Raw genomic sequence first — 17,435 nt, 5'->3', positions numbered from 1 at the left:
GGCGGGGGGAACGTAGGTGAAAAGTGTTCAATTCTAATTCGCGCGAGTCGAGATTTTCGTCGTGTTTATATAGAGTGAAGAGTGAGAAGAGAGGCGAGCGGCCGTTTTGACAATTTCTTCCGCTATTGACATCAGAGCCTAGCTTATGTTTGTTTTATTTCCAGCTGGTGTATAAGGTGTGTGTATACTGTATTTAAGTTTTGAGTATCTTCTTTCTTATTAATACCGTTTTCTTGTAGGTGTATGTGTAGCATTTCGGAAACTAGTCTTTTATTTAAATTGATCTCTCTGTCTTTAATGTAGTAGTTTTCAAAATTGAAAGTGTGATTCAGATTGTTGACGTGATCGGAGATAACAGTATTTTTCGATTTTTTGTGTTCATTTATACGTATACACACATTCCCTTTTTGTTTGGCCTACATACGTGGCAGAGCAATCATTACATTCAAGTTTATAGACAACGTTGTTTTCTAGATCTTTGTCTTTCTTATCTTAGCCTTTTATAATGATGTTTTTTATTTGGCTATTTATTTTTGGTACAGTTTCGATGTTAAGAGTCTTGAATGTATGAAATACTGTTATCTCCGATCACGTCAACAATCTGAATCACACTTTCAATTTTGAACTCACGATTTGCCACGAAGAGTAGCACAGTTCAGAAATGCGGCCAAGAGTAGAACAACTCACGTATTTCCCGCGAAGACTAGCACAACTCGCGACTTATATTACTTAAAATGTGAGTATTTTACGTTTTTATTGGATTATTGGGTTGGTTAAGTTCATGGAAACCTTGGACAAAGACAGACAAACCTCAAAGTTTTAAAAAGTTTCGGAAATTTCTAAAACAGTGAAGAATTTAAAAAAATGTTTGTAAAAAATTATTGTATTTGGCAAAACAATTTTAAATTCGGTATAAAGTTGTAAATTATGAATATTTAAAAATTTTCATTAGGGACAGTTTTGCAAAAATCGGGAGAATTTTATAGAAAATTGTTGTTTAAAGTTTGAGTTGTGCTAGTTTTTGCGGCAATTGCGCAAGTCTAGTGTGCGTCAAATCAGTGGTGCTACTTATGAAAGAAAATTTGAACAGTGCTACTCTTCGTAGGGAGCGACGATATATATTATTATTTTTTTTTATTATTTATTATTTTATCCCCATATGTGTATGTGTGCGTGTGTATATGGGGAAGAAATAATGTCGGTTCTTCCTAATGGATGGCGTTAAAGTTGTATATCTATAGTAATGCTTATTCATTGAAGCCACACTATATCATTTTTCAAAGTTTGAAATCTATAGAATATTCTAAAGTACAAAGTAGCGTCATTCGTTTTATTAAAAATTATTGCGCTTTGACAATGGAGATTCCAGAAGGCAACTTTCGTCACATTTTGCTTTTCTACTTCCGAAAAGGGAAAACTGCAGCGCAGGCTCGTTGAAAATTGTGCAGTGTTTATGGTGATAAGTGCTTAAGGGGATGTTGGAGCTAAAAACACTGTTTTTTGCTTCCTATAACTTTTAGAATAAAGCTTTTAATAAAAAACCAAGACTATAGCGCCATAGTGTTTTTAATTTAGATTTTCATAAATATAATGAGCAGAGCGAGCGCTATAAGTTTGAGATTGGTGAATCATTCTACCGAAAGAAAATGGCAATTGGACTTTTAGTTTTTTTAAAGTTATGAAATACTATATACCCCGTAGCGGGTTTGCGAAGCTATAGCTCCGACCTCCCCTTAAGTGAACGCCAGTGTCAGAATTGGTTTGCTCAATTTCGTTCCAGAAACTTCGATCTTAAAGATGAACCTCGCCCTGGTCGGCCAACCGTTGAAAAAGTCGATGAAATTCTTGAAAAAATCAAGATAGACAGACATATTTTATCTCGCGACATCGCTATGGAACTAAACATCGACCTTAAAACAGTTTTGAACCATTTACATGAGACTGGATACAATAAGAAGCTCGATACTTGGGTTCCACAAGAATTAACGTCAAAAAATTTAATGGACCGAGTTTTCATTTGTAAATATCTGCTGAAACAAAACGAAAACGAGCCATTTTTAAAACAAAAAACTGCGGCGATGAAAAATGGATCACGTACGACAATAATGTGCGAAAGAGATCGTGGATGAAACCCGGAGAAGCTTCACAAACAGTTGCGAAGCCCGTATTGACGCGAAGGAAGGTATTGTTGACCAGAAGTGAACCGAAAGTTGAATAGGTGTGAACTGGAAGTTGACCGGAAGTAAATTGGAAGTTCGAGAATTTCGATCGCAGGTTGTCTTTTTAATATTTCACTTCATTCCTTAAACTACCCTTTCTAAATGTTGGGGTAAACCGGAAGTTGACTGGCAGTGCATCGGAATTCGACCAGAAGTTGACAAAAGTATACCGGAAGGAAACAAAAATTTTTAAAGTTAATAATATACGTATAGAAGTATGCCTGTTCAGAGATCTCAAATTTTGAGAATAAACAGTGTCATAGCCTATTATTTCGAAATTAAATGTGCTCGTATAGACCGATAGAGTCATTTTAACATCTTTTGAAAAATTTTTAGAAGTTTGTTTGTAGGTCCGTTTTTAATAATTCACTTCATCCCTTAAACAACCCTTTCTAAAAAGTGAAGGTAATCTATTAGTTAACTAAAATATAACCGGAAGTGATCGTAAATGTGAATGACTCACAGTTATCCTACTAATTTCTTCCAGCTAAAAATTACAATGCGTTTCGTTTCAGATCTGTTCTTTAGACTTATCAGCAAGACATTAAAAATTTTCTTGCGTAACGTTTTGCAAATCGTGCAGCCAGTCATGTATATTATTTGCAGATAAGGCTCATGGCTACTTCCCGTATTAAAAATGAAGAGATTAATAGTAAAAAATATTGAAAGAGAATTCGCCTATGCTACTAATTAGAACTAAAAACTACAATATAATAATTAAAAAATGTTTTTTGAGGCAAATGCTAAAACGTTATTATACTGTCTTTTGTTTTTTTTTAAAGACTACTTTTATTTGTATGAATGTCAGTGCTATCATCTGCATTGTATCACCAAAACAATGAATATTTCTCCAGAATATTTTATTATCTACAACTCAAGTCTGCTTCAACAAGTGTTAAAAGACGCTATAAGTGTTACAAGTAAAGCTGCAGATTGAGCTCAAAATTCTTTGCCCAAAATAATATTTTTGCTTTAGGCATTTCAAGATACGTTTCGCAGAAAAAACAGACCTTGCCTTAGACGCCATCGAAATTCATAGCGCATATTGTTATTGCTGCCGTTTTCAGAATTATAGAACATTTTATTTTTGCAATCCACAGCGCATATTATTTTGCAGCCGCTATTGGAATCTACAACGTACAAGGCTAGTTTGCATTAAGTGAAAACTGCTTGTACTGGTCCGATGTCGGCATGCAGTTTCCTTTACTATATAAGAACAATAAGAATATCATTTGTCGAATGCAGCCGTGGCGCCGAGCTAGAGTGCTTGCCTCCGGATCTAAAGGTTCAGGGTTTAAATCCAAACCAGGAAGATTTTTTTTTCTATTAAAAATAATACTTTAAATGAATTTATTAATTTCTAGATCACTTGGACTTGGAAAAAAGTCACCCTGACACTCTGCATACGGAATAGGGCCCTTTACGCCGTACCGGACAGGCGTGGGCAGCAATGGCACAGTACCGGTGCAGTATCGGCCGAAAATGGCAAAAATGTGTTTTTTTAATTTTTTGAAGTACCTTAGCCAACGTCGGGCTGGGCGTAATTTTTTTCGCGGAAATGCGTCACTCTTAGTTACATGAGGAATCGAAAAATCGATTAAAACGGATTTTGATTGAGATTGATGTGGATTAAAATGAACTCGGATTGAAATGGATTTGAATTAAAATAGATTCGGATTGAAACGGATTTAATAGCATTGCATAATCCTTTAAAAAAATGATTGAAAAGATTTAAAACATTAAGAATTTTAAAAACATACAGGGTTAAAACGGATATAAATGTTTGAAAATGATTCAAACGGATTTGACAATTTTGAACAATTTTAAACCAATTTCGGATTAAAACTTATCTCACAGGATTCAAAAACCGAATTGAAACGTATTCGTTCGTTTTTTTTTTAACGGTTTAGTCCGTTTTAATCCTATTTTTTAACGATGGTGTGAAATGAAGATATCAAATTTTCAATAAGTATTATCGTTTTATTACAATATTCCATACATACGTGATAGCATAGATATTTACACACTAAGCATTCAAATTCAGAAAAAATAAACCTTTAGAGTCTATATCTTAATTCCTTTTTGAACATTTCAAATCGATTCAATTAATAAAATAATGATACTTATCTAATTAAATTAATTTTAATCGACATTTTTAAATTATTTTCAATCGACTACGATATCATACATTTTACGCTTTAATCGATTTAAATGCCTTTAATTCCTTTTAATTGTAATAATTGGGATGAAGATATAGTCTCAGAATCGATTCATTTTTCTTTTATCGATTTTAATCCAGGTTTTTTAGCAGGAAATCGTTTCTAATAATTGAATAACCTATAAAATGATATATTACAGTTTTTTCTATCGATTTCAGTCCGGAATTTTAAGCAGGGGTGTAAGTTTATTTTTGTGTAAAGTTTGTATGGTGTCATTATAAAACTTTAATATTATATTAGCTACTCATGTCGATATTATAAATTTGTCAAATTTTATCATTGCTTATCACGTGGCCCATCAACTATCTTCGGAAGTAAATAGTTAAAAATATTCGACCTAAGAACTGCCAAAGAACTAGAATAAAAAGCGTTACATCTTGTAACAAGAACTGACAAAGAAAACTACCATTTTCTTAGCTTTTTACCAAACAAAAACTTCACTTCTTGTAGACGATGTCTAGGTGTCAAACCATATCCCGGATGGCGAGACATGGTCTATGATACAACGCACTAACTATACAACAAAAGTACCGAAAAAAATGTTCACTTTCTGTAGATGATGTTGCGACGAGACACGAGTCTTGTCGATAAATATAAGTGCAGGTGGCCGCAATAGACTCGACGCGAAATGAGCCACGCGACGCGAAGCGTGCGCGCGCGCAACGAGCGAAAGGGGAATCCGACCGACGCGAAATGAGCGCACGCGCACCAACCGAAAGGCGAGTCCGCATGAGCGCTGATATCGGCAGCCGTAGGCTTGTCGAAGCGACTCAGCCGTAACGCGCCAGGCGGCAAAGTTAGAATAAAAGGGCTCACCCAACTCAAAAATATTTTGACTATTTTTATCACATTAATTTTTATCTAATTAAACAGTGAAAACATACACCAGGTATTGTTAACTGGCAAGTCCGTCAAGTACGTTCATGGTAGTTTAGAATTCACCAGTAAATCAACAATAGAGAAAAAATAAAAATTACAAATTGAACAACGATTGAACAATAATATTCGACATAAATAATTGACGCTGACATAATTAATTGATTTCACTAGTTTTTTGACAAGCGCTTGTCGCTAGTAAAGAAAATTACTTTAGTTAGTTATATCATTGTAAATAAAATAAATGAAACAAATGTATACTTACCCTAGTGAAAAAAATGTAATAAATTGTAATAAAACGTAAAAAAATGTAAGAAAATGTAAGAAACTGTACCTTTTTGTTGGATTTCGGACCTTTTTTTCATACGTTTTTGTACACTTTCTCACATTTTCAGATTTGTTAACTTTTTTTTACATTTTATTACATTTTATTACATATGTTATTTTACCGCCTAATATAGTCAATATATTTTTTTAATTATTAATTTTATAATAAAATGTAACAATGCATAAAAAATTGTAAGAAAAAGTAAAAGGATGTAAGAATATAAAAAAGTAGCCATTTTCTTATATAATATTACGCTTACAGACAATTTTTTACATTTTGATATACTTTTTTACGTATTGTTACATTTGTCGTTTCAAAGAGATCCCCATGAAATCCTGGATCAACGGATTTATAATAAATTGTAATTAAATGTAGCAAACTATAACAAAACGTAAAAAATGTCCGAAATCCAAAAAAAAACGTACAAAATGGTATGATTTGTTACATTTTCTTATATTTTATTACACGTTATTACATTTTTTATTTCCACTAGGGTTCTGACGTTTTACCTTCAAAAAAAGGTTTTATTTTTAAAATTTTACTACTTTTTGAAAGAACTACAAAATGAATGATACATTTTCCATCACCGATTAGTACAGTTAGACACAAATAGGACATCACCCTGTATCTCTGCAGTTATTCTGCATACGTGAACGCTGTCCACATATATTATTATTACACTTAGATACAAATATTTAAAAAGCGCACCATCTAGACCTCGTCATTAGCCACCCTGTATACCTATGATATCGTCCTTAAATGATTTTTACACCAAGACACTGAAAACTTCGAATCACACTACCTGGACCTTGTCTTCGGCTACCCTGGATACCTAGCTACTGTTACTGCTCCGGAACGCAAAGTATGCACCGGCAATCTCTTAATTCTTGCAATATGTACAGTTTACATTTTCTTAAGAAAGCAATACTCATCTGTACATGGCTTTATTTTTTTAAGTCAAAATTTGTGATAAATTGTTAAAGTTCGAATTTTTCAAAAAAGCCACTAATTGACTGAGAATGATTTAAAACGCGTAAAAAATTGGTTAGATAAGATTTGACGTGAGATCACGCGATCACGCCTGAGATCTCACCTGAGATCTCACGTGAGATTTTTCAATAGGGGTATACTTAAATTATAAACCCAGAATAATTCGCACTTGGACTAAGTTGATTTCGGGTCGAGTATTTTGCTTTCTGCTGCTAGGCCACTTAGAATTAACAGGTTATTATTATTTTTATATAAAATTCTTCCGCTGGTATTTAAGTTATGATGCATAAATGGTCGCATTTCAAGTATCGAGGCTGAGGCAGAGCTTTTATAGGTTCTCATGGTAATCAACTCTTGTGGGTTGTCGGAAAAGGTAACCAAGGAAAGAGAGAGAAAGAGGGAGAGGAAAAGAGAGAGAGAGAGAGAGAGAGAGAGAGAGAGAGAGAAAGGGAAACAGAAAAAAATTGCTTTATCTCTGAAATGTATAAAGCTGTACATCTTCGTATTAATAAGTATATTCCAGTAATTCTTCGCGTAGTCACGTATGTTGGCGTATGATTTCATATAATGCTGTATTAAATGTTCGGATTACACGTAACACGCACGTAAACGTACGTGAATCTTTGTCACCGTACACAAGGCTACAGTATAATGTATCACAATCGTACGAAAATATTCGTTGTAATACCGCTGAAAATTTCCAATTAAAATTTAAAAAAGTTATTCAAATCTTAATAACACAAATATTTATTATATGTTCATTCTTAAACAAATTTTGTTTTAAATCGGGTAAGGGTAAATATTTTGAAAAATAAAGATTTGAAAAAAGAAAATTACGAATTGATTTACAACGAAAGATAACATTTTAAGGGGGATTTCCACGATTTTTAATTTTTCTTACCTTTTGCACCATCCATTGTCAGCTTTTGGGGGATTGATTGTTGTGATAAAAGAAGGTTACATACCAATTTTTGGTCATTTTCAATCACATATACTCAAGTTATAATATAATATAAAAACCAATAATAATCATTAAAATTTAAGGTTTTTGGAAAAGTTGCTTGCGCACAGGGCTTTGACTGAATCAATCCCAAAAATTTGAACATACATTTTGAGCCGTATGAACAAAAGTTAGTATTTTTCATTGCGAGAACTCTCATTGTTCATCTGTAATAAATCAAGAATTAACTAAACAGTAAAATTATTAAAAAAAACCATAATTTAATAATATTCATAATAAGGCAAATTTTTACAGAACAGATACCTTAAATAAAAATTCCAACTTCTTTTCAAAATATTCTATTTGTTACAAGAAAAACACGTTTAAAGATTTTTATATTTATATATTTTGCTTATTGGTGAACAACTAAAATTTTCTTTTTTATGTATTAGAACGTCATACAAACACCATAAGTACAATAAAACGGGCATGGCAAGTTACGTAGTAATTATCTTGAGAGTTGTTCCTCGCTTTATTACGATTAAATATAATAAACTTGACTTTGTTTCATTGATCTCAGTTCTTTTCTATCTGTAATTTCGTTGCGAAATAAATCAAACTCGCCTCACCTTTTACATTTTTAAAAGTTAATTTTTTTAGAGATTCCAATCCTTTTTAGTAAATTTTTTGAGTATATCATATTTGACGTCGTAAAAATAAAATAGAAGCATCTTTCGAATTATTTCTACACCTAGACACAAAAAACCACGGTGTGAACTACCCAGACCTCGTCATCAGGTGAGGGTAAAAATTTTGAAAAATAAATATTTGAAAGGCAAAAATTACGAATTGAATTATAACGAAAGGTAAAATTTTAAGTCCCAGAATATTGGAAAGGTATAATTTTGAAAACCTAAATTTGTAAATTTTTAAAAATATCGCTTTTGCAATATTTTAACTACAAGTATCACCTTTTGCAATATTTCAATTGAAAATTTTTGTTTCATAAATTTTTTCATTTCGAAATCTCAGTATATAAATTTTAAATTTCTAATCTTTACCCTTTCTAATTTTTATTTTAGACCTCGTCATCGCCCACCCTGTGCACCTGGACACCTTTCTTGAATGATTTTTACAGCTAGACACAAAAAACTATGGAGCGCTCCACCTAGACTTCGTTTTTGGCCACTCTGTACACCTAGATACCGCCCTTGAATGAATTTTACACCTAGACACCAAAAATCACGAAGCGCACCACCTAGACCTCGTCATCGGCCACCCTGTACACCTGGACACAACCCTTGAATGATTTTTATACCAAGGCACTGAAAACACTGAACTTTGTCCTCGACTACCCTGTCAAGTTAGTTACTGTTACTGCTCCTGAACGCAGAGTATGCACCAGGGTGAGGGTAAAAATTAGAAATAGTAAAGTTTAGAAATTTAAAATGTATAAACTGAGATTTTGAAATGAAAAAAATTATAAAACAAAAATGTTGAATTGAAATATCGCAAAAAAGGATATTTGTTGTCGAAATGTTGCAAAAGAGATATTTGTAGTAAATCAATAATTTAGTTTTTGAAAATTATACCTTTCTAATATTTTGAGAATTAAAATTTTATGTTTCATTATAAATTAATTTGTAATTTTCTCCTTTCAAATGTTTATTTTTCAATATTTTAACCCTTACCCATAGCTGTGCGGCCAACTTCACGGTTCTAACACTTCTTGCGGCTAACTTAACGGTCCTACCACATTTTGGGCTGAAGAAGAAAAACGTGATTTCAGCATTTGTGGATTATACACTCACATATTATAAAAAATAAGCAGCCTTTTCACTAATATTTTTGTTGGAAATTATAGTTTAGCTCAGAAAACATTGTAATAAGCTAAAAAACCTTACTAACAGTAATGATAAGTATTTTTTTTGTTCGTATAATGAAAAATCCGAACACCAATATAGAAGTAAGTAGTGTCACGGGCGCCGCGATTTCGTCTGCTTCTCAAACTCGCCTTCGTGGCGCTACCGCACCACTTGATTTTTGTATGCAATCTAATGTAAAATATTTTACTCAACCATCTATAACATTGGAATAACTTGGAGTTTTTACATCTGATTGGTCTCAAAATGTTCATAAAACTATAAACAATTAAAATATATAATAAATAAAAATATATATAATAAAAAATTTTCGAGTTTTTGGCAAAAAATCAGTGGAGATCCACCTTAAGTACTAAAATATTAGAAAGCTATAATTTTCAAAAAACTAAATTTTAACATTACTAAAAATATCGCTTCAGCAATATTTTAACCACAAATATCCTCTTTTGCAATATTTTAATTCAACATTTTTGTTTTATAAATTTTTTGATTTCAAAATCTCAGCTTATACATTTTGAATTTCAAATCGTTAATTCTAATTCTCTATTTTCAAAATGTTTACCCTCACCACCTCTGTATAAAAAAATACTGTTCAATACACGTAATAACAGTTAATTCTAAACCCATAAGAATATCAGCTTTGCTTTGCTCAGGTGATAAAGCTCACGATTGCATTAAATCGACTTTTGTGTAGTTATGACAAAATTTACTATTTTAAATAATTCAAAGTTAAAGAAAATTTTTATAAATAAAAGTTTTGGAGCTTAATTCAATAGTTTTTGTGTAACTATCTAGTAACATCTATATAGGCACTCATTATATTATTTTATTGCTTTTAAGAATTTTCTGGAAATTAAAAGAGTCGGACCAAATTTGTGCATAGATCTGTGTAGAATTCTCTGCACATTATTTTCATAAGGATTATTTTATATTTTTATCGATCCTATTTCTTCGACCATTTCAAATATATATATAAACAATATAAAACAATTTTCTTTTTTTTCAATTTAAGATAATTTAGATTTCCGAACAAGAAAACAGTTATCTAGCTCCGACATTTCTTTCAATGGCCATGTCAGTAATTTAGTTATATTTAAATATTTTATAAAAATCAAATAATCGTAATAAGCATTTAGATAGATTTATATACTCCTGTAAGTCAGTTTAAAACTGGGTAAAATATTTGTAAAGGGAGATTTTCTATACTGAATGTCAAGAGTAAAAATGGAAATTCATAACGAAGATGAGATACTGTTGGCGAAACAATACATAGAATTAAGCTTCTTGAACATTTTGTAAAGCACTTTGCTAGACAATAGAAATAATGTCGTTTAATTTTATATTTTCGGCTTTTTACACACAATATGTAAATCACACTCACGCACGCACGCACACACGTATACGCACACGCTCGCACACACGCATACACGCACACGCACACACACAGCAATATCATTTTTATTGTACAATTTTCAATAGATTTTCAACGTATAATTGAAACAAATAATAAATTTGGTTGTGTCAACAAACCTATATAATGGACGGAAATTCTTTAATAATTATTTTTGATTTTTGTAGATTGGTTTTTATATAGAAAAACTTACACATGTAAGCATGCAGGCACATATAGTTACAAAAATACAAGAAAAAACTGGAATAAATCAAATGTCACAAATAATTGTTATCATAAATTTAAATATTAGTACTTGTGTGCATGCATTTTGCAAGAAAATAGTAACAATTCTTTGTAGTTATTAGGTTTGATTGAATACTTACAATACGTAAATCATTGATACCGTGAAGTACTGCTGCACTATTTTTTCTAGCCATATTTATAGATTTTCAAAGTGCGAATTCAAAATAAATAGAATAATACTAACTTATTTTTGGTGCGAAGACTGACGTCAAGTCGTATGTTACATGAACTTCTTCCCTACTGATTTTATTATCGCAACAAAAAAAAAACTTGATAAAACTATGGTATGACGTAGAACCTACATTTTCTCTCTTACTCCCTCCCTTTCTCTCTCTCTCTCTCTCTCTCTCTCTCTTTCCCCGACACACATACACACACACTTGCAAAAATACAGACACTGACAGATAACAACATCAATAAACTATGCTTTATTTGATAAAATCGCGAGAAAAATACGATACGTAAGTTCTGCATACCGTAAATAAAAAATCATGATTTTTGTAGCCTTATCAATAAATTCTTTTAGCATACATTTTACTCCTGTAATCCTTAATTACGTCACTATCTTATTTTACCTTAAATATGGAATATAGCTGCAATGATAGCCGAAATGAAAATTTACGCTTCTAATATACATTTCAGGTGCCAACAATATAATCTACCTTGAGTCTAAAAATTCCTTAGCAGTTGCTATTTTCGTTAATCAAACCTTAAAAATTTTTCGTTGACATGACATAAAAATTGATGTATATTTGATACACCTAGTTATTATTTTAGTGTATTTTTAATTTTACTTACGAATGAACATTTAAAAATGTAAAATTAAAATATTTACGAAAGGGATATTTTTAGTTAAAATATTGCGAAAGGAATATTTTTAGTAACTTCAAAATTTAGTTTTTCAAAATTATAACTTCTAACTATAAATCAATTCGTAATTTTATCCATTCAAATCTGTAATTTTTAAAATTTTTAGCCTCATTACCCTTGCAAATGCTAACGGTTGATAAGTAATAAACCAATCAAAGGAAAATATTCCAATTTTGATCTAAATCATTCACGGAGTCACTTTTCATGCTTTGATGGATGCATAATATCAACAAATATAGATTCATATAGAAGAACAGTCTTGTGTATAAATTTTGGTTATACAATAATTTAGTTTTGCTTAATAGTCTGTGCATTAAAAATCATAAATAAAACCTTAATAACTTGATTGCGCGTGTTCACGTGTTTGAGAAATATCAAAATCGAAATTGTGTGCTACGAGCCCAGCACCCAAAAATTAAATCTGCTTTTTGCTAAGAAAAGGCAGAATTCAATATTCCTATTTATTGCGCGTCTCACGCGCAGGTGACACCCAAAACATTTGATGAGCTATTATAAACTAATCAATTAAAAAATTACATTTTTTATTTAATCAGTCAGGTGGGTGCTGAAATGCCCATTTGTTACATTTGTGTTCGGTATGAACGAGCAGATGTCTGCTTGCTAGAGGCAGGCCCAACGCATAGCTACGCGGTTCAAGGTTCCTCTCTCTATGCCGCGAGACGGCCAGTGCCGACGTCGGTCGCTGTGCGGCGGAGGCGCTCACTTCGCCTTGTGCACTCGAGCGATTAACACGCGTTTCAGCTTGTCTGTTCGATTACTTTGTTATACTAATTATATTATCATATATTAGCTTGACTACGTTTGTATTATCATCAGTAGATGATTACCTTGAGGTGTTACTAATAAATAGTGATTTATTGTGAAATCCTGTGTACGCATTATTTCCACCCAGGCATGCATGGTCCGAGCACGATTTAGTCTTAATAGGTTATGGGACCAGGCCGCTTTCACTGCGCGCTGAGACTTTGCTAGACTTTTTATGCTTTTTATGCGAAGTAATACGTTCAACGTAGACTTCGACGTGGACAGCGTCTCGACGAGAACGGAGTTTGCTGTGGTGAGTACCAGCAATGCATCTTCTTTGTTCGAGTTCTCAGTGAACCCAGCTGGATTTGAAGTTCAACGATGTAAAAATGGCCAACAGCTCGAGTAGAAAGGTTTTGTGATATTTTAGTCAAGGTAAAATTTCGAATAATCAAGATTTCTAAAAAGTGCTCAATCGCGAGTGTTGCAGGAAAATTGTGTTTATTTTCGTATGCAATCCTTTCGTCGAAATTTTCGTCAAAACATGAGCATATGCGTTGCCAAGTTTCAATTGAGCAGCAGGTTCGAACGTGCATATCAGTATGTGGCGTGCGGCGTTGGTTGTTTTTTGACGTCATTAAGATGGTGGTATGGGAGTGCGCAGAGACGCGCGGGAAGAAGGAAACCATTGACACGGGCGGACGCCATGTTGCTTTTCCGGAGTGAGAAAGACAGCATGATATAGACGCTCGCGCGCGCTCGTGTTGGTATGGGACTGGCTGAGCCAGAAAGATGCGGAGCTAATTATATGCTGGCATATGTCCACGGCGTTCTATAAGCTTGACGAAGGGAGCGTGAGAGTTACTCTCTAACCATAGCTTGATTGCAACCGCGCTTAGGTTGAAAATGTGCTAGTATGTTACTAAGTTAAATAATGACAGCTGACGTTATAAATTACTGGTATACATGCACTACTAAATTGTATAGCGTCGCACTGATAGTTTATGGAAAATTTGTGAAATTAAACAAAAGATACCTTGACTAAAATTTAAATCAGTTGAAAATCACAAAATTGCCAAAATTAAAATAAAAATTCTTTTTTTCTAAAATTATTTTAGATCAAAAAGACATAATATCTGTATAAAATGTTGCTAGAAAATATGTGTCGAAAACATGTGCCCTATTTAGGCAGTGACATGTCGCGCAAAAGCCCCTAAAGCATGGATTCTTGCTATTTTATTTATTTCTCCGCGAATGGATAATGGGGAAATAAGGGTAAGAAAAGAGACTCGGTTGAGCGGTTATAAGAAGTGTTTAATCGCTCAAACTGAGAGGGGAAACTTCCCAGTATAAAACCCCTCTCGAAGAAATACAAGAATTACAAATCGTGATCGAGAGAATGTGGACAATCAAATTTCGTGTTCGTGTGGATCGTGGTGTGTATAATTCGCAAAAAGAACGCTGTGGTTGTTTGTATGGAAGGATGGCCGCAATTCCACTGATCCTGGTCGTATCGTAAATCGCGCGTGCATCCGTGAAGAAGCCGGTCGCGACCCGCGCGCAGAAAACATAGAGGAAGAGCAGAAGAGAGAGAGAGATTTAGATTTTTAGATTTAGATTGTGTTTTATTTGGGTACATTATGTTGTACAATATCGTAGTAAAAGCAAGAATGAGTAATATAGTCAATAAATAAAAAGTTGAAGGTGTCTCCATTAGAGATGGTTTAGAGTGAGAGTGTTTAAGGTAAAATAATGGATTAAGGGGTCAAGCCCTTAAACATTCCCCCTCAGACTGAACGCGAGACATTTCTAAAAAATAAATATTGCTAGTAATGTTTAATTGATATTTTTTAGATAACAAAATTTGTTGCTAACAATATTTAATTCATATTTTTCAGAAATGTCTCTCATTCAGTCTGAGGGGGCATGTTTAAGGTACATTTTAAGCCCTGATAGAGTAAAGAAGACGGTTCAGATCTTATAGAAAGCCGTGGCAAGTGACTAAAAGCAATTATTTATATAGTGAAATGTCATGAATTTTGGTCAATGATTTTACAAGGTATGAACATGTTTTTTTCGATAAAATTGGTGTATATTTTATATATTTTCGATAAATTTTTTTTTCAAATAACATCAAATAAAAAATTTTTTGGTAAGAAGAATATCTTTTTGTTTTTCTGCAGGACTTAACCCAGGCTTGACCCCTTAAGCAAGAATGAGCAAGGTTGTGTGTATGCGTGAGAGTGTACAAGATGTTTACATGTTCTTAAGTTCAAAAAGATACTCTTTATCAAGTTTTTTAAAGCTGGTGATAAATATCGTGTTGCGAATGTGTGGTAGTAGGCTGTTTAAAAAGTATAAGGCGCTGATATGAAACAAGTTCCTTAGCGTCTTCGTCGCAAAGGCAGGAATACCGAGATGTGTCACCCTTACAGGCCGGAGTGTCACGCGGAAGTCAAAGTAAGCCAGTACGTATGATGATGGTACGGCTGAATTGAACATTTTACGAAGAAAACAAGCAGTAAAATACATCCTGCGTCCAGCGGTGATCAGCTATTGCAACTCCCGCCTGTACAGGGAGATGTGCTCGTCTCTCCTTACACCATAGATGTAACAAATTCCTGTATTTACGAGCGTTTGTAGCTTTGAGTCAAGTTCCTAAGTCAGGTCACAATAAACAAGTGAGCAATAATCGATTATTGGAAAGGGAAGCGCTTGCACAAGGTGCTTGCACAATCTGAGATTGGTACTCTTTCTGAAAAAGTAGAGCCTGTACATTCGTGAGTGAGCACGCTTACACAATTGTGTGACATGCTCCTTCCACGTGAGTTCCACGAATCCCAGATTACGCACAGAAAAACACGGTCATTTCAAAATTGACCTGACCAGCCCAATATTAATAAAAGTGTTAGCTACTGAAGGTAGAGCGTTTATATAGTAGGATGAGCCTAGGACAATTGCTTTAGTTTTACTAAAGTTGAGTTTTAGTCGGTTTTGTGCAGCTCAGCCAATTATCCCCTCGGCGTTAGCACTCATCTTGTTAGATAAAGAATCGAGCTCCTCAAAGTAGCCTTGGCTGTAGATTTGCAAATCATCCACATATATAAGATGGAAGATATCGGAATCTAGACAGAAACCGATGTCCTTAATGTACAATGCGACAAGTAAGGGATCCAAAACAGAACCCTGCGGGACACCGATGTTAAGATACCGAGAAGAGAAACGTTCGCTATTGTCACCAACAACGGCCTACTCTCTCCCAGTGAGATAAGAAGCAAACCGGCGAATGACCTGCTTTGAGAAGCCGAAAGTGGATAGCTTTCTCAAGAGCCTGACGTGACGTACAGTGTCAAACGCCTTGCTAAAGTCAAAAAGAAGGAAAAGTGTTACTTTCTATTTGTTTATCCCAACCCTGGCATCATCAGTAATTAGGCCGGACTGAGTGCTGTGGACAATGCGAAAGCCTGTTTGAAGGTTGTCTAGCAAGAGCCTTGATTTGAGTTACTCTGAAACTTGCCTGTGTACCAGCCAGAAGTGAAGAGCCTTGGAGAGAAAGCAGAGAAGTGAATCGGACGATAGTCAGTCAGGGCTGTTGGTGAACTGACTTTGTTGGGAGCGCGCACAAGCGACAATTTCCAGGAAGAAGAGAAGCAAGACACGCTCAGGGACAGGTTAAAGATTCAACTTAGTAAGGGAGCAAGAACCGGCAATGCTTTTAAAATAACGAACGAATATTTGTGGGATACCGTCACTACTCCTAGCCTGAGTGTTGAAGTGAGATACTGCAGCAAACACATCCGATTCCGTTATAGTGCTGAACTTGAAATGTTCCAGAAGGTCTAGACTTTCCAGGGTGTTAAGATAATCATCAACAGCAGAGGCAAGTGGATCGTTGGAGATCGAGCTGAAATGCTTGTTGAGTTCGTCTGTGGAGAAGCGAGATGGTGAAGGGGCCTTGGAGGTAGAAACTCCAAGTTTCTCCAGTTCTCTCCAGAATTTGGCAATATCAGTAAAGTTGACAGGCGTGAATAATAGTAATTCAGCCTGGCTACCTTGACCTGTCTGTAAGCATCATCTCTAGCCAGTCTACATCGGCGGAGATCTGAATCGAGCCTAGAGTGTTCGAAATGCCTGTAAAGTCTTTTCCTCTCAGATACGAGGTCACGAAAAGCCGAGGTGAACCACGGGTGGCGCTTCCGTCTTGGTGTCACAGTCCGCAATAGGGCGAGATGATTAATGGCGTTTGTAAGATTAACATTAAGTGTTGATATGTATTCGTCGAGTGATAAGGAAGTGAGGGATGACCAGTCACATGCGCTAAGAAAGTCCTTTAACTTCTCGGCAATGATTCCTTTGAAGTTTCTGTAACAGTATGTATTAGGTACGTAGCGTGGAATCTGTACGTCGAGAGGTACCGTGATAAGGTCATGTCCGTTGATGAAAAGTGCGTCTGTTTTCCAGTATGATAGCAGGCGATCTTACTCATCAATTAGATACGGGTTGAGCCAGGTATCACAACCCTGTTTCTGGTGAATAGCAAGATAGGGAACCGACGAGTTTTTATCAATGTAACCCTAATAAAATTGGCATCTTCAGATTAAGAGAGTTAGTCTGACTTAAAGTCACCCATTATAATCTTCTTGGAATAG

General features: G+C 34.3%; 1 protein-coding gene across 5 annotated transcripts in view; it reads right to left on the bottom strand.

Moving 5' to 3' along the window:
• The window catches only part of LOC107981578 (sorbitol dehydrogenase), a 157,926-nt gene extending 146,328 nt beyond the window's left edge, over positions 1-11,598 (bottom strand). The window contains exon 1 of one of the 5 annotated variants that reach the window (XM_031925118.2): positions 11,232-11,598. In XM_031925118.2, coding sequence (XP_031780978.1) covers positions 11,232-11,285 — 54 coding nt within the window. In that variant the 5' untranslated portion in view covers positions 11,286-11,598. Of the gene's footprint in view, positions 1-10,985 lie in introns of all 5 variants that reach the window. The other 4 variants (XM_031925120.2, XM_031925121.2, XM_032601520.1 and 1 more) reach the window with 4 other exon arrangements.
• Between the last annotated feature and the right edge of the window lie 5,837 nt (positions 11,599-17,435).

This window comes from Nasonia vitripennis, assembly GCF_009193385.2.
Source record: "Nasonia vitripennis strain AsymCx chromosome 2 unlocalized genomic scaffold, Nvit_psr_1.1 chr2_random0005, whole genome shotgun sequence".
NCBI lineage: Eukaryota > Metazoa > Arthropoda > Insecta > Hymenoptera > Pteromalidae > Nasonia > Nasonia vitripennis.
This window is presented reverse-complemented; position numbering and strand designations above follow the sequence as displayed.